Source organism: Saimiri boliviensis, chromosome 11 (genome assembly GCF_048565385.1).
Source record: "Saimiri boliviensis isolate mSaiBol1 chromosome 11, mSaiBol1.pri, whole genome shotgun sequence".
NCBI classification, from domain to species: domain Eukaryota; kingdom Metazoa; phylum Chordata; class Mammalia; order Primates; family Cebidae; genus Saimiri; species Saimiri boliviensis.
The window spans coordinates 8,986,834-9,005,269 of NC_133459.1; the positions used below are offsets into that span (position 1 = coordinate 8,986,834).

At 44.0% G+C, this 18,436-nt stretch overlaps 1 protein-coding gene across 2 annotated transcripts in view; it reads left to right on the plus strand.

The window, feature by feature from the left end:
* The window catches only part of UBE4B (ubiquitination factor E4B), a 153,857-nt gene that overhangs the window by 32,028 nt on the left and 103,393 nt on the right, over window positions 1-18,436 (plus strand). For both annotated transcript variants that reach the window (XM_074380045.1, XM_039473879.2), the window contains exon 2: window positions 9,974-10,160. In XM_074380045.1, the coding sequence (XP_074236146.1) occupies window positions 9,974-10,160 (187 nt within the window). The remainder of the gene's footprint in view (window positions 1-9,973; window positions 10,161-18,436) is intronic.

Below are 18,436 nucleotides of genomic sequence, written 5' to 3' on the forward strand. Positions count from 1 at the left end.
TAAAACAGATGTTGGGTATGGGCACACTTTGGGAGGCTGAGGCAGGGGGATCACCCGAGGTCAGGAGTTCAAGACAGGCCTGGCCAATATAGCAAAACCTCGTCTCTAATAAAAATACAAAAATTAGCCGGGTGTGGTGGTGCATGCCTATAGTCCCAGTTACTTAAGAGGCTGAGGCAGGAGAATTGCTTGAACCCAGGAGGCAGTGGTTGCAGTGAGCTGAGATTACACCTCTGCACTCCAGCCTGGGTGACAGAGAATGAAATTCTGTCTCAAAAAAGGAAAAACAAAAACACAACAGATGTCGGCAGCCTGTAGGACATTTTGGGTTGGCAGTTCTTCCAGGTACCTCGTACTTGGTAATCTAGTCATAACCCATCTTCTTAAAATCTCTTTCTGGGCTGGGGTTGGTGATTCACACCTGTAATCGCAGCACTTGGGAGGCCAAAATGTCACAAGGTCAGGAGATCAAGATCATCCTGGCTAACACGGTGAAACCCTGTCTCTACTAAAAATATGAAAAAGTAGCCGGGCATGGTGGCACCCACCTGCGGTCCCAGCTACTCAGGAGGCTGAGGCAGGAGAATCACTTGAACCCAGGAGCTGGAGGTTGCAGTGAGCCGAGATCGTGCCAGTGCATTCCAGCCTAGGTGACAGAGCAAGACTCTGTCTCAAAAAAAAAAAAAATCTCCTTCTGTATTCTCAATTTTAGGGTATTTTACCATTCATTTAGGTATCCAGGCCTGAAATCTAGATTCTCCATCTTCCTCACTTTTCTTTTCTTTTCTTTTTTTTTTTTTTGAAAACGGGGTTTCACCATGTTGGTCAGGCTGGTCTTGAACTCCCAACCTCAGGTGATCTGCCCGTATTGGCCTCCAAAGTGCTTGGATTACAGGCGTGAGCCACCATACCCGGCCCTTCCTCACTTTTCACTTCCATGTAACAGCCAAGTTCTGTTGGGGACACACATGAAGTATCTCTGGAGCTGTCCCTATCCCATCCCCGTTGCTCAGGCTTGCTTGTGGCCTGCCTGCATTCATTCTCCACACAGCAGCTAGAGTGATTTGTTTTCAAAGATACATCTGGACAAGGTGGCTCATATCTGTAATCCTTGAACCCAGGAGGTGGAGGTTGCAGTGAGCCGAGACTGTGCCATTTCACTTCACCCTGGGCAACAAGAACGAAACTCTGTCTCAATTAAAAAAAAAAAGAAAGGGGGCCGGGCGCGGTGGCTCAAGCCTGTAATCCCAGCACTTTGGGAGGCCGAGGCGGGTGGATCACGAGGTCGAGAGATCGAGACCATCCTGGTCAACATGGTGAAACCCCGTCTCTACTAAAAATACAAAAAACTAGCTGGGCGTGGTGGCGCGTGCCTGTAATCCCAGCTACTTAGGAGGCTGAGGCAGGAGAATTGCCTGAGCCCAGGAGGCGGAGGTTGCAGTGAGCCGAGACCGCGCCATTGCACTCCAGCCTGGGTAACAAGAGCGAAACTCCGTCTCAAAAAAAAAAAAAAAAAAAAAGAAAGAAAGAAAAAGAAAAAAGATACATCTTACCCAGTTACTCCCCTGCTTAAATCTTTCAATCTCTTCCTTGCCTTCCTGAACAAGTTCAGAGTCTTAGGATGGTATTCACAGCTTGTCACGAGCTTGTTGCTGCTTGCCTTTCTTGCCTGTGTCTCACCATGTCCACACACACTCATTCTTACCAACTGCTCAGCATTCCCTAAACAGTGTATGTGCTCACAAAGTCTCCTGACCTCTGCCAGCATTCCTTTGTCCCTCATCTGCCTAACCCCTACCTGTCCTGAAAAAGAAACTCAAGTCACATAAGCACATAGCATTTATATGTTGCTAGATTTTCAAAATTGCTCTCTGGGATGAACCAGTTATTACATGAATATACAGTTAGCATAAATGAATTTGAATCCTGAAAACCTAATTTAAGGTAATGGAAAAAAGTAAGGTGATACTCCATGCACAAGCAAACTGCTGGTCGCATCTCCAGAGAATGGAAGTATTTCTACGCATACGTGCAGTAAGTAATATAACACCTTATTGAGCTTAAGCCAAAAATGGGATTTATTTTAAGGATACAGGAGTCTTCTTTCTCAACCTAGGGACAGAAAGATAGCTGGGTCACAGGAAGAGACTGGAATCAAGAATCCAGGTGCTTGCAGGGCTTCCTGTGTCTGCGTCATGATCGTTACCCTTCCATTTCACTCTCTGTCACTTCGTGTCTTACCTCCTTTGAGGAAAAGAGGTCTCAGCAACGCTGGCTAGGCTGTCTCTGTGCCTGCTATGTGCAGCGGCACATGGCTAGAGAAAAAAATAAAAGCCGTGCTGGTGAGTCTAACTTTTCCCTCAACTTTCTATTCTGATTTTTTTTTTTTTTTTTTTTTTTTTGAGACAGAGACTCACTATATCACCCAGGCTGGAGTGTAGTGGCATGATCTCGGCTCACTGCAACTCCACCTCCTGGGTTCAAATGATTTCTCCTGCCTTGGCCTCCTGAGTGGCTGAGATTACAGGCGCTTGTCGCCATTCCCAGCTAATTTTTTTTTTTTTTTGAGACAGAGTCTTGCTCTGTCACCCAGGCTGTAGTGCAGTGGCTCGATCTCGGCTCACTGCAACCTCCAAGGGTTGAAGCCATTCTCCTGCCTCAGCCTCCCAAGTAGCTGGGATTACGGGTTCGTGCCACCACGCCCGGCTAATTCCTGTATTCTTAGTAGAGACAGGGTTTCACCATGTTGGTCAGGCTGGTCTTGAACTCCTGACCTCATGATCCATCCACCTCAGCCTCCCAAAGTGCTGGGATTCAGCTGTGAGCCACCCCGCCCTGCTCTGAAAATTCTTTTTTTTTTTTTTTTTTTTTGAGACGGAGTTTCGCTCTTGTTACCCAGGCTGGAGTGCAATGGCATGATCTCGGCTCACTGCAACCTCCACCTCCTGGGTTCAAGCAATTCTCCTGTCTCAGCCTCCTGAGTAGCTGGGATTACAGGCACGTGCCACCATGCCCAGCTAATTTTTTGTATTTTTAGTAGAGACAGGGTTTCACCATGTTGACCAGGATGATCTCAATCTCTTGACCTCGTGATCCACCTGCCTCGGCCTCCCAAAGTGCTGGGATTACAGGCTTTAGCCACCGTGCCCGTCCTGAAAATTCTTAAATCTGCAAAAAGTTTGAATCACTCACCTAGATTCATCAGTTTATTTTTTGCCACATTCGCTTTCTCTGTATATAAATGTGTGTGTGTATACAAGTATACACACACACATACTTGTTGGTTTTGGCTGAACTCTTGAAAGTATGGCGAACCACTAAAGCAGATGGGAACCAGGAGGAAGGAAGAGAAGGCTTCATTGAGAAGGTAACATTTGGGCAAAGAGCCAGGTGCGGGGCAGGATATAGAGCAGTTATGGGGCAAGCGGAGGGGAGGAGCATTCGGAGGAGGAAGGCGCAACTCCGCAGCAAGTGACCACCCGGGCCCAGCTGTGTGTTGAAGGAAGAGGGGACTGCTGGACCTCGCTGTATTGTTGTCCATGTATTCACTACCCCTGTCTGGGGAAGGATCTGTTTCCCCATCCTGCTGGGGGTAGTTTCAGCTCTGTGACTTGTTTTGGCCAGTGAAACTGGAACAGAATTGAATGTGCCACTGCTGGGCCAGGGTGGAGTTTGCCCTTCCTCTTGCCCTTTGCCTGGGCGATTGCTAGTGTTCCCAATAGAAGCTGCTCCGTCACCCTGGGTCTTGGAGTGAAGACGGAACAAGGCTGCACTTTCATCTGAATGTTTTCTCATGGTAGGCGTAGAGGGAAATAATAATGGTTTCTATTGTTTTCATCAGAAAATGTGTGAAAGAAGAAAGATGAGGAAAATGGAAATTTATCATGTCATTGCCATTTGCATTTATGTATAATTTGCACTGATAATGTCCATTATAATGTAAATCTACATCCTTTTAAAAAAATAAATGGAATCACTATGCGTACCCTTTTACAACCGGCTTTTTCAATTCCGTTTTTTAAAAAATGTGGTAAAATACACATAACATAAATATATCTCATTTTAAAAGCGGTAGACGTTGAAGTGAAATATAACGTTTATCATTGTCTGTCCCTCCCTCTCTTCCTCCCTCCCTTCCTTCCTTCTTTCTTTCCCTTTTCTTTCTGCTTAGAGGTAGAGTCTCACTCTGACACCCAGGCTGGAGTGCAATGGTACAATCATAGCTCACTGCAGTATTGACCTGCTGCCTCAGCCTCCCTGATAGCTGGCATTACATGTTGTGTATGCCACCATGCCCAGCTAATTTTTAAATTTTTTGTAGGGATGAGGTGGTCTTACCATGTTGCCCAGACTGGTTTTGAACTCATGGGCTCAAGTGATCCCCCTGCCTCAGCCTCCCAGAGTGCTGAAGTTACAGGTTTGAGCCACCGCATCTGACCATGACTTTTTTTTATTTTTAAAGGAAACTGACTAATTTGAGATCACAAAGCTGTGATGTTTGGATGTATATGCATTTTCTGGAGAAACATTGTTGGATTTAGATTAGGCATATTGTGAAATTGTCATAGCATTTAATAAGTTTTAAATGTGGCCAGCTGTGAAAAAAGAAAATAAAACCAATAATAAAACTAGGAGTTATTTATTTATTTATTTTACTAGGAGTTATCTTTGTAAGGAGACTACCCCAAAGAGGAAGCATTTGCAATTATTTTTCTTTATGTTAGAATTTAATTTTTTTTAAAGTAGAAAAGTAAGATGCCTGAGTAGAATGACTATTTATTAACCTTATATGAATGTTTTATGGGTGTTTTTCCCCACACACTGCTAAAAATAAGAGGAACAGTTTGGTTCATCCTGTCTTAGCTTCTGCCTGAAATCACAGTGGCCTTCGCTGGTTTGAATCTATTTTTAGTTCATCAGGAACGTGAGGGTAGGAAGTGCTGCTTCATGATGTAACAAATTAGGAGAAAGCCCTATTTTAGCATCATTTGTGAAATAAGAACTGAAACAGACAAGACAGGAAAAACTCTAGGAATGAGATTTCATGATGAGTATGTGCGGCTTTGAGTTGTGGTTTAGGACATAAATTGAGGAATTGGAAGTCTTTTTTTATATACTTTTGTTTTTTTCTCTGTGAGATATAGGAAAACAAAATTCTCTTGAAAAGGACTTTTGTTTAATTTAAGGAAGATTATGCCAATCCTCCCGGCTTAATGTTCAAAAAGTAAACAAAGAGAAAAGCGTTTAATCGTATTTTGGTGCGTTGTGACTATTTTTGGGTGTCTGTCCTTTATGTTCTTTTTGTGATAAAAAGTGAGGTTGCATCTCTTAGTAATCAAATTAATTAGATAAACTTTGATTTTTTATTGTTTTGAGACCGAGTCTCACTGTGTTGCACAGGCTAGAGTTTGTTGCTCACCGCAGCCTTTACCTCCCCAGGCTCAGGTGATTTCCTCACTCAGTGTTTTTGTTTTGTTTTCTTTTCTTTTTTGAGACAATCTTGCTCTGTTGCCCAGGCTGGAGTGCAGTGGCACAGCCTTGACTCACTGCAGCCTCCACCTCCCAGGTTCAAGTGATTCTCCTGCCTCAGCCTACCGAATAGCTGGTATTACAGGTGCCCACCACCATGCCTGGCTAATTTTTGCATTTTTAGTAGAGATGGGGTTTCAGCATGCTGGCCAGGCTGGTCTCTTAACTCCTGATCGCAAGTGATCTCACCCACCTCAGCCTTCCAAAGTGCTGGGATTACACGCATGAGCCACTGCAACTGGCCCAGTTTTTGTATTTTTAGTAGAGTTGATGTTTCGCCTTGTTGCCCAGGCTGGAGATAAAGCCTTTATACCTCTGATTGCATAAAACCATTCTCTTGTGAGTCCCCTATCCAGGTATTCCCAGGGCCTCAAGTTTGCTAAACCAGTTCAAAGCTACCACCAGTGTAGAAGGCGGTCAGACCACCAAAGGGCATTGTCCTCTACTGAGAGTCCTGCTGTGGGCGGCCCAGAACACTGCCCCATGCATGGCTCTTCCTAATGTTTCCAGCAGATATTTAAGATGAGGCAGGATGTATTTTCCCAGTCTTCTCCTACCCCTTCTATCGTGTATGGACCTGCCCCTGTCTCTTAACTCTTTCTTCCTGCTTAACAGTCTGCAGTATGCTTCACAAAGTCTTGATTCTTCAACCTTTTTGGAAACCTTAGAATCTTTTCTTTCTTCAACCCCATATTGCAGTGCGTCAGAACATTTATTCTCTGTTTATATCACTGAGTAGAACATCTGAATTTAACATCTTGGGCTGAACTTGGCATTCAGGTTTAAGGTGACTTCATGTTTTTGCCAAGAATAGTAGGTATGCTCTTTCAATGATAATGATAATTAATGTCAGCTAATAAATTAGTCAATTTTATGTTCAGTACATTTTTCTAGTATTTTTTATTTATTCAGCAAATATTTAGAGAGCACCTACCATGTCTCAGGCACTGTTCTAGGCACTGGTGATCCGTCAGAGAAAGAGGAACAGAAGTCCTTGCCTTTAAGAAACTTTAATTAGGGGGATGGTAACTAAGCAGTACACAAATAAATATATTACACATGTCATAGGGCAGATGAGAGCCATGGAGGAAAAAATAAGTGGGGAAAGGGACAGGGTAGTGATTTTCTCACAACTCTGTGAGGAAGATACTGATTTTTCTTCTTATTTTTTGAGATGGAGTTTCCACTGCCTAGGCTGGAGTGCAGTGGTATGATATCAGCTCACTGTAACCTCCTCCCGGGTTCAAGTGATGCTTCTGCCTCAGCCTCCCAAGTAGCTGGGATTACGGTTGTGTTCCACCATGCCCAGCTAATTTTTGTGTGCGCATGTATATGTATATGTATATATATATATATATATATATTTTTTTTTTTTTTTTTTTGGAGATAGGGTCTCGCCCTGTGCCCACGCTGGAGTGTCATGATGCCACCTCAGCTCACTGCAACCTCCACCTCCCAGTTTAAATCAATTCTCCTGCCTCAGCCTTTGGAGTAGCTGGGACTACAGGCATGTACCACCACCACACTCAGCTAATTTTTGTATTGTTTTGTTTTGTTTTTTTTGAGACGGAGTTTCACTCTTGTTACCCAGGCTGGAGTGCAATGGTGCGATCTCGGCTCACCGCAACCTCTGCCTCCTGGGTTCAGGCAATTCTCCTGCCTCAGCCTCCTGAGTAGCTGGGATTACAGGCACACGCCACCATGCCCAGCTAATTTTTTGTATTTTTAGTAGAGACAGGGTTTCACCATGTTGACCAGGATGGTCTCGATCTCTTGACCTCGTGATTCACCCGCCTCGGCCTCCCAAAGTGCTGGGATTACAGGCTTGAGCCACAGTGCCCGGCAATTTTTGTATTTTTAATAGTGACAGGGTTTTACTGTGTTGGCCAGGCTGGTCTTGAACTCCTGACCTTGTGATCTGCTTGCCTTGGCCTCTCAAAGTGCTGGGATTACAGGCATGAGCCATCGCGCCCAGCCTAATTTTTGTATTTTTAGTCGAGATAGGGTTTTGCTGTGTTGTCCAGGCTGGTCTCGAACTCCTGACCTTAAATGATTCATCCGCCTCGGACTCCCAGAGTGCTGAGATTACAGGCATGAGCGACTACGCTCAGCTGATCTGCAGATGTGCAGTGTACAGATGTCCATTGTGCAGAAACTGAAGCACAGAGCCATTAAGTGACTTACCCAGATAGGCTCCAGATAAGTAAAGCAGTCAGGAATAAAGGTTAAATTTGAATTAGAAATCAACCATGAGTGCCTAAATTTCTCTGTCTATAAGGTAATGAAACGTGGCCCAGCATGGTGGCTCACATTTGTAATCCCAGCACTTTGGGGGGGCCGAGGTGGGAGGATTATTTGAGCCCAGGAATTTGAGACTAGCCTGGGCAACATGGTGAGATGCCATCTCCACAAAAAATTAAAAATTAGCTATCCCAGGTATTTGAGAGGCTGAGGCGGGAGGTGAACCTGGTTAGGAGAGGTTGCAGTGAGCCGAGATGGTGCCATTGGACTCCAGCCTGGGTGGCAAGAGCAAAACTCCGTCTCAAAACAAAACAAAACAAAAAAAAAAACATTCTATACAGAAGACTCTATTTGACATATAAATTATGAAGAAGAATAAGATGAATACCCATGACCTGATTACTCGTAGTTGTAAGTATACGACCCAGTGAATTTTCGTAAAGTGGACCTACTTGTGACACTAGTATCTGGCTAAAATTACAAACAAACAAACAAACAACTCCATTACCAGGCCGGGCGTGGTGGCTCACGCCTGTAATCCAAGCACTTTGGAGGCCGAGGTGGACGGATCACCTGAGGTGGGGAGTTCATGACCAGCCTGACCAACATGGTGAAACCCCATCTTTTAAAAAAAAACCCACCATTACCAGACCCCTAGAATCTCACTCCTGCCTCTCCCAAGCTGCTTTTTGCGCCCTTCCCACCAAGGATAACCATTATCCAAACTAATGGTATAGTTTAGTTTTTCTTATTTTCAAACTTTATAGAAATGGAATCATACAGTCTGTGTTTTTTTACATCTAGCTTCTTTTGCTCAAGGGACGTGGGTAAATCTTCTAGAAAGCTTTTTCAGAGGCCCTGCTGTGAGTAGGAGTTCAACAAATATATTTTCAATGAATGGGTTAATTTCTCTCTTTCAATAAGGTGTTCTTTAATTGTATGTTAAAAGGAAGAAGTGGCAGGTTATATTTTTATTGCAATCAATTAAAAAAAAAAAACCCTGATCATTTTCCTCCTACAAGTGATGGTTAAATTTGTATCTTAGTGTAACTTTTGCTTCTCATTGTTTTAGTGAATTAAATTGGCTATTTATTTATTTATTTTGAGATGGAGTCTTGTTCTGTTGCCCAGACTGGAGTGCAGCGGTGTGATCTTGGCTCGCTGCAACCTCCACCTCCCAGGTTCAGGCGATTCTCCTGCCTCAGCCTCCTGAGTAGCTGGGAGTACAGGCATGTGCCACCACGCCCAGCTAATTTTTGTATTTTTAGTAGAGACGAGGTTTCACCATGTTGGTCAAGCTGGTTTTGAACTCCTGGCCTCGTGATCCGCCCACCTTGGCCTCCCAAAGTGTTGGGATTACAGGCATGAGCCACCATGCCCGGCCAACTGGCTATTTCTTTTTAAATCTTACCTATTTTAAATGACCAAGTTAGGTCATTTTATTTAAATAACAGCAGGCTTTAGTGTGTTACAAGCGTAGGCTGGCTGTTGTGCTTAATGCTTATAATTCTAGTACTCCGGGAGGCCGAGGTGAGAGGATCGCTTGGGGCCAGGAGATTGAAACCAGCCTGGGCAACATAGTGAGACCTCGTCTCTGCCAAAAATTTAAAACATTAATTAGCTGTGCATGGTGGCACGCACCTGTAATCTTAGATACTTGGGAGGCTGAGGCAGGAGGATTGCTTGAGCCCAGGAGTTCAAGACTGCAGTTAGCTACGATTGAAATTCTGCACTCCAACTTGGGTGATAGAGAGAGTCTCTCTAAAAAAAAAAAAATGCATAGTGTGTTTACTATAAATTCACCGTTATCAGCCAAGGAGGTATGATAAACAGATGGTAAAGCAACAAAGATACAGTATATATGTATGTATGTATGTATGTACGAATTAGAGGTGGGCTCTCACTACTTTGCTCAGGCTGATCTTGAACTCCTTAGGCTCAAGCGATCCCCCCACCTCAGCCTCCAAAGTAGCTGAGACTATAGGCAGGCACCACTGTACCTGGCCAAAATATAGTCGTTAAAAACTGAGGTGGTAGAGCTTGTAAGAATACTGATAGAGCGAGTTATTCTCTCAGAAGGGTACTTTTGCTCAAGGCATATTTAATTGTTAAGCTCTGGTATGTTTATGGATAATTTCATTCTCTGGCAGAATTGTGTTTCAGCTGTTTATTTATAGAATGCCCTTTTCCCCTTATGTTGTAGATTCGACGGAGGCGCCTTGCACGACTTGCCGGTGGACAGACCTCTCAGCCGACCACCCCACTCACTTCTCCCCAGAGGGAGAACCCCCCGGGGCCTCCCATAGCGGCATCAGCCCCAGGACCCTCTCAGAGTCTTGGTCTCAATGTCCACAACATGACCCCAGCTACCTCCCCAATAGGTGCATCAGGTAAGCCTGAGCTTCATACCTGGGATTCTTTTGTGATTCTTCTTAGCTTTTTGTCTAGCTGATGGTTGTGATGTTTCTACAACAGATTAAAATGAAGCAGACATCAGCTCTTTAAAATCCTCCAAGCAGTAGTTTAAATATCATTGCAGCATGTTGTGTTACTGCCTTTTTAAAATTACAATCTGTTAAAACCAATTGCTTTTCTTTCCATAACTTCCATCTTTTTTTTTTTCCAAACAGGTTTAGGTATTATCTCTGATGACAAGATGATTAAGACTGAATTTGGTTCTGCTGATTTTATGAATTTGGTTGATGGTTTTAAGATAAAAATAATCTGAAAATGCAAGATAAAAATAATGGTCAAAATGAAAACCTCTAATTGCAGATTTCCTCATCTTCATTCCACATTGGCACAGAACTTTTTCTCTAACTTTTCAGGGGATAAGACTCCCTGATAGGATATTTTAGAACTATCTCATTGACAACTATTCAACTATGGTAAAAGTTTATTTCTTTATAATAAATGAGCTGATGCTTGATATCCAGGACTGTCTTTGTTGGAAAATAATATTTCTTGATACTGTACATTTGAAAAAATCTCTCTTTGTGAACTTTTCTGTCAAACATAATATTGTCATGTAATTATTATTTTATAATTAGGATTATAGCTGGGTACAGCAGCTGCTAAGAGGCCTCCATTGATGATAATATCATCTAATAATTTGATAGCCTTCCAAATCATCTGTCTTCTTGATCTAGAATCATGTGTTAACTGAAAGTATTTGCAGAGTTTTTGTTGCTGTACATCTCATTAGGTATCAATGTAGACTCCTCCCCACATACATATAAATGTTTATACCCAATGAGGTTCAGCCAAAACAGTAATAAAGAATGCCCTTGCCTAGAGTGTCTTGTCTGTATATCTCTGAGAAGCTCTGTTGGTCTTCTGGTAGGATTGAAGGGTTCAGGGTTCCAAATGAGATGTTTTTCCTTGGGTATAGTACTGACAACAGTGCTCTTTGCCTCACCCTGGTCAGGCCATTGCTGGAATCTGTCTTGGAGAGACCCTCTCTCACTTTGCCTCACTTGCTTATTTAAACCAGGATCCTGGTAAAATCCCATTCCCCACCTACTCTCTCATTCAGTGGAATAAGACTGTAGAAAAACTCAGAACCATTTGAAACCATTTGAACTAATTGAAAACTTTTGAAATATCTGTCTCATTTCAAATTCATGATCACATGGCTGGGCGCAGTGGCTCATGCCTGTAATCCTAGCACTTTGGGAAGCCAAGGTGGGCAGATCACTTGAGGTCAGGAGTTTAAGACCAGCCTAGCCAGCATGGCAAAACCCCGTCTCACAAAAATTACAAAAAGATGGGCATGGTGCTGCCTGTAATTCCAGCTACAAGGGAGGCTCATGCATGAAAATTGCATAACCCAGGAGGTGGAGATTGCAGTGAGCCAATATGGTACCACTGCACACCAGCCTGGGTGATGGAATGAGACTCTGTCTCAAAAACAACAGCAACAACAACAACAACAACAACAACAAATCAAATTCATGATCACAAACTCAAGTAGACTCTTGATACTGGCAGGCAGTTATACCATGTTCCCTGCTTCACTCACTCTGCTGACTGATTTCATACCTTCTTCTCCACCGTGCAGGACCTCATTCTCCATGCTCACTCTCTCAGCTGATGGCCTGGCCTAGCTTCCCATTTCTTTTTCTTTTCTTTTTTTTTTCTTTCTAGAGATGGCATCTCACTGTGTTGCCCAGGCTGGAATGCAGTGGCTGTTCCTAGGCGTGATCATAGTGTACTACAGCTTCAAACTCCTAGGCTCAAATGATCCGTCTGCCTCAGTCTCCCATGGAGCTGGGACTATAGTCATGTGCCACCACACTTAACTCTGGCTTCATGTTTCATTGAGAAAATAGACACAGGCAGAACCTAGGCAGGGAACCTCCATCGGCCCCAGTCGTCACATCTGTCTGCCTCCCTGTATGTGAGCCCAGTTCTTGCCATGCACGGACTGTCCCTGCTCCTGTTAAAGCCTGGACCCTGGATCCCATCTCCCCTCAGTTACTCAGCCTTCGCTCCAGCAGTTCATTTTTTTCTCTTGCTTCATCATATGGGCTTTTTTTTTTTTTTTTTTTTTTAACAGCCTATATAATGCAATTACTTTTCCCATCATGCGAATGAACAAAAGGAACTCTCTTGATAGAATTCCCCCTGCCGGCTTCTACCCCACATCTCTGCTCTAAAACCTTTGCAACAGAACTTCTGGAATGAGTTGTCTGTTCTCTCCGTCCCCCTTTGCCCTTGCACCCTTCGCTGAATCGGCTCCCGTCAGGCGAGGCCTCCCGTGGTTGCTGTGAGTCACCGTCTGGTCTGATCCGGCAGCCTCATTAGACATGGCTTTCACCCTCTTCTCCTGGAAACACATTTTTCTTTTGGCTTGCAGAACAGCACCTTCTCCTCGTTTTCATGCTATCTCTGTCTGTGCCCTTTCACTCTTTGCCTGGTTCCTTTTCATTTCGCTGACTTCTCAATGTTAGGATTCGAGGGCCCAGTAGTTAACCTCTTGTCCTTTCTATCCAGGTTTATTCTCTTATTGATGTCATCCAGTGTCCTGGCTTTAATTACCCTAATTGGATGATTCCTAAGCTTCTATCTCCAACTTGGACCTGCCTCTTGAACTTCAGACTCACACATCCAGGACCTTACATCTCTGCTTGGATGTGTTAATAGGCATCTCACAGCCAGCATGCCCCAAATCAAGCTTTGCTGTTTCCTCACATTTTATCTTCTTCCAGGTTTCCATCTCAATAAATGACAATTCCTGTTTTCTAGGCCTGGGATTGGCAAACTCCTTCTGTTAAGGGACAGAGAGTAAATATTTTTGGTTTTGGAGGCTGTAAGGTCAGAACTATTTGTCTCAGCTCTGTAGCACAAAAGCAGCCATAGACCATATGTAAATGAACAAGCGTAACTGTGTTCCAGTAAACCTTCAGTCACAAAAACAGTGGCCTGGATTTGGCCTGTGGACCAGAGCTTGCACTGGCCCTGTTCTAGACCTGTCAGAAAACTAGGAGCAGACCAGATTCTCAGCACCTCTTTTCTTCTCATCACGTCTGCCGCTATTACCTAGGTCCAAACACCAGCATCTCTTTCCTGGATTTCTGGAACAGCCTCCTAACTGGTCTTCTCATGCCCACCCTTGCTTCACTTGAGTCTGTTCTCAATGTAGAGCCAGAGGGGCCCCACTAAAGCCTAAGTGCAACATTGTGTAACAGCAGGCTCCATGTGCTGTTATCACAAACCAACAGAAAGGCGTGGACATTCCCTAAAGGGTTAGTTCTTGCCAGTGCACCTCTAAGTAGTCCTGATTCTGTTTCTCACGTAGTCACCATAATTCATCATCACAAACAGTTGGATATTATTAGCCATGCTTTGGTGGGTTGGATAAACAGATCTTCATGATTTACTAAATAAACAAGTGAAAAAACAAACAAAATCTCTCATATAACAGGTCACATCTATTCTCCGTTCAGGCCAGGTGCAGTGGCTCATGCCTGTAGTCATAACACTTTGGGAAGCCAAGATGGGAGGATCTCTTGAACCTAGGAATTCAAGACCAGCCTGGATGACGTGGCGAAACCCCGTCTCTACAAAAAATTCAAAAAATTAGCTGGGCATGGTGGTGTACACCTGTAGTCCCAGCTGTTTGGGACGCTGAGGTGGGATGATTGCTTGAGCTGAGGAGGTAGAGGCTGCAGTGAGCTGTGATCACACCACTGCATTCCAACCTGGGCAATAGTGAGACCCTGTCTCAAAAAAGAAAAAATTCAAGAAAATATGATAGCTGTTCATTGAAGAGTGTGAAAAGTTGTCATGAGGAAGGTGATAGCTTGTATTTGTTTTCTGTGGTCCTGGAAGTTAGACAGACATAGGGCCAGTGAGTAGATGTATTATCCACTGAATGTGATTGAGAGACTTTGTTCCAGACTCAAAAAGTGCCTGCCTGCCTGCCTGCCTGCCTGCCTTCCTTCCTTCCTTCCTTCCTTCCTTCCTTCCCTCCCTCCGTCCTTCCCTCTTTCCCTCCCTCCCTCCCTCTCTCCCTCCCTCCTTCCCTTCTTCCTTCCTTTCTTCCTTTCTTATTTCGTTTTTTGTTTTTTTGTTTTTTTCCAAGACACAGCCTTGTTCTGTTGCCGAGGCTAGAGTGCAATGGCGTGATCTCAGCTCTCTGGAGCCTTTGCCTCCTGGGTTCAAGCATCTCTCCTACCTCAGCCCCTGAGTAGCTGGGATTACAGGAGCCCACCACCATGCTCAGCTATGTTTTTTTTTTTTTTTTTTTTTTTTTGAGACAGAGTCTCGCTGTGTTGCCCAGGCTGGAGTGCAGTGGCATCACCTCAGCTCACTGCAACCTCTGCCTCCTGGGTTCACCCAATTCTCCTGCCCCAGCCTTCCAAGTAGCTGGGATTACAAGCGTGCACCACCGTGCCTGGGTAATTTTTGTATTTTTAGTAGAGATGAGGTTTCACCATGTTGGCCAGGCTCCTCTCCAACTCCTGACCTCAGGTGATCTGCCTGCCTCAGCCTCCCAAAGTGCTGGAATTACAGATATAAGCCACGGAGCCTGGCCAAGAAGTGCTATCAGAGACAAATACTGAGTGGGGTGCCACCTGTGGTAAGGAGTCCTTCATCCACGAGTGCTTGGCAGCAGTCATTTGGTGGCCATCTTAGTTGGGCTGTTTTCAGATGCAAGTAACTAAAGCAAGGATTGAGAAGCTGTAGGGCGTCTTTCCAGTTGCTTTTCCCATCTGTAGTCTCAGCTTCTTGCAGTGCTACCTGCTTCTGTATTAGTTTCCCAGGGCTGCTGTAACTACATATTACAAACGTTTGAAGGCTTACAGCAGCAGTATTATTTTCACAGTTCTAGAGGCTAGACGTTCAAAGTCCAGGTGTTGGCAGCGCCATGCTCCCTCTGAAGGAGAGAATCCTTTCTTCTGCCTTCTGATGGTTGCTGGCATTCCTTGACATCTCTCGGCTTGTGGCAACATAACTCCAGTCTTCATTTCCGTCTTCACATGGCCATCTTTGTTCTGTGTGTGTCTACATCCCAGTTTCCCTCTTATGACATCAGCCACTGGATTAGGGACCACACTGATTGAGTATGAGCTGATTTTAACTTGCTTACATCTGCTAAGACCCTCCTTGCAAATAGGAATATTATTTCTTTGTTTTTGATATGCGTCCCCTCTGCCCGTTGAATGTAAGGTTAGGCAGGAGCCTTGCCAGTGCTGCTCATTCCCTTATCCCCAGCACTGTGCTTAGCACATGGAAAGCACTATGGAAATGCCAGGTGTTACGTGGCTAAATGAATGAAAGAAGTATTTCTTGTCGGAAATGTTAGACGCGAAGTAAGATCTAAAAAACAACCGGCTGACATTGTTCTTCTTACCCTGACCAGCTGGATTCTCTCTCTGTTTTTCCTGGTACGCTGAGCAGAATTTTAAAAATCTTCAGCCCGTTTATTTTCTTCTAAAATTAGAAAAAAGTTTTTACAGAATGTTTCAGATGTACATGATAACATAACTAGTGCCTGTGGAACCAAGTCCACAGGTCACTGCTGTTCCAGACTTTCCATTTATTATTCCAGACATTTCTTCATGTTTTTACTGCATTGTTATGTGGCACTGCTCTTGCCTCTCTTAGAACCTTATATATATGGGTGATGCTTTTCCTACAGATGAATGCCACCTTTTTATAGTTAACACTGATTATGCTACTTTTTTTTTTTTTTTTTTTTTTTTTTTGAGACAGAATCTGTCTCTGTCACCTAGGCTGGAGTACAGTTACACGACCTCAGCTCACTGCAACCTCACCAGGGTTCAAGTGATTCTCCCACCTCAGCCTCTGAGTAGCTGGGATTACAGGTGTGCGCCACCACACCTGGCTAATTTTTGTATTTTTAGTAGAGTTGGGGTTTCATCATGTTGGCCCGGCCAATCTTGAACTCCTGACCTCAGGTGGTCTGCCCGCCTCAGCCTCACAAAGTACTCGCATTACAGACGTGAGCCACCATGCCTGGCTGATTATGCTACTTTTACATTTTAAAATGTAGGGCTTACTGCAGATCAAACATAGTACTTGGTCATGGGAATGCAAAGATGAGTGAGACTCAGTTTTTTTCCTTAAAGAGCTTAGTCTAGTGGGGGAGGAAATGTTCTTACATTTCCTTTTTAATATCTGTGTTTATTAAATTTTTTGGAGGACATTCTAGTTTTCTTAGTTCCTTCTCTTATCTTTAGATGATCTGTGATTGCTTCATCTTCAGAACCTCTTAACTGTCTCAGATGATTTTATTTTACAGCCTTGTTTTGGAATTATGCTTGTCTTCCCTTTGATGTTTGCCCATCAAACATCTGCAGTATATCTGATGACGGCCTTACCCTTCCTGGCTGCTGTGACCTCTGATGAGGAGGTCATGATTGCTCAAGAGGCCCCCAGCAGGTCCTTTATCTACCATTTTCATCTTGACAGGATTATTGGGTCTAGAGGAACAGGTCTTCTAGTTGCCTGTATATTCTCTCTCTAGAGCTGGAAGATTTTATTTTTGTTTTTCTAAGAAAAAGTAAGGCTGGAATGCAGTGGTGCAACCATAGCTCATTGCAGCCACAAACTCCTGGTCTTAAGTGATCTTCCTTTGTGACTACAGGTGCTCACCACCATGCCTGGCTAATTTTTTAATTTTTTGTAGAGATGAAGTCTCACTATGTTGCCTTAGGCTGGTCTTGAACTCCTGGCCCCCAGCGATCTTCCCGCCTCACTCTCAAAGTGTTGGGATTACAGGAGTGGAGTTCCTAATTGTTCTCATTCTATGGTGCCCTTTGGCAAATTGGGGAAGCCTTTGATTGGCTTCTTAAAATATACTTTTATTTTATTTTATTTTTTTGAGATGGAGTCTTGCTCTGTTGCCCAGGCTGGAGTGCAGTGGCATAGTCTGCCTCCTGGGCTCAAGTGATACTCCTGCCTGACTCTCCTGAGTAGCTGGAATTACAGGCATGCACCACCACACCCAACTGATTTTTAATAGAGCCAGGGTTTCACCATGTTGGCCAGACTTGTCTTGAACTTCTGACCTAACGTGATCAGCAGTTCTGACCTCCTGCCTTGGGCTCCCAAAGTGCTGTGATTACAGTTGTGAGCCACTGTACTTGGCCTCAAAATTTACTTTTAAATATGTACATTAAAATAGGATTATACAGTTATGTAGGAATACAGTTATCAACATATTTTTAAAGACTGTAGTATAGTTCTTTATATGCTTCTTTATTAATGATTTAAATAAAAGACTTAGCAGCTAGTCAGATAACTACTGTAATTTCAGCCCCTTGGCTTCTGTTTTCATCTGTAGACCACAGGTAAAGATCCTCTGCTCTGGGAGCAGAAATGAATAGTGGGGCCTGTTTGGAACTAGTGAGAAAGAAGCCAGATGACATGTTTGGCCTCTGGGCTTGTTCTTTTTTTTTTTTTTTTTTTTTGAGACGGAGTTTCTCTCTTGTTACCCAGGCTGGAGTGCAATGACGCGATCTTGGCTCACCACAACCTCCGCCTCCCGGGTTCAGGCAATTCTCCTGCCTCAGCCTCCTGAGTAGCTGGGATTACAGGCATGCGCCACCATGCCCAGCTAATTTTTTGTATTTTTAGTAGAGACGGGGTTTCGCCTTGTTGACCAGGATGGTCTCGATCTCTTGACCTCATGATCCACCCGCCTCAGCCTCCCAAAGTGCTGGGATTACAGGCTTGAGCCACTGCGCCCGGCCCTGGGCTTGTTCTTGAGTCTGGATCAGAAACAGAATTTGTTTCTTTTCTTTGGCTGCTAGTTTTTTTGTTGTTTGTTTTTTTTTTTTTTTAAGACGGGTTTCACCATGTTGGTCAGGCTGGTCTTGAACCCCCGACCTCAGGTGATCCACCTGCCTTGGCCTCCAAAGTGCTTGGATTACAGGTGTGAGCCACCACTCCCGGCCGGCTGCTAGTTTTTAACCTACTCAATGATTATTTAACTTATAATTACTCTTTAACATGTTGGCTCAACATGTTAAATCCTTCTTCCTGCTTCCATTCATGCACTTAAATAGTTAATAAATGGCTTCGTCTATTGGGCACTGTATTGAGAGCTAGGGATGCAAGGATGGGAAAGTCTCAGGAGCCTCCAAGGGCTCACTGTTTAGCATGAGAACACAGACTTATGAAGAGGTGCAGATGC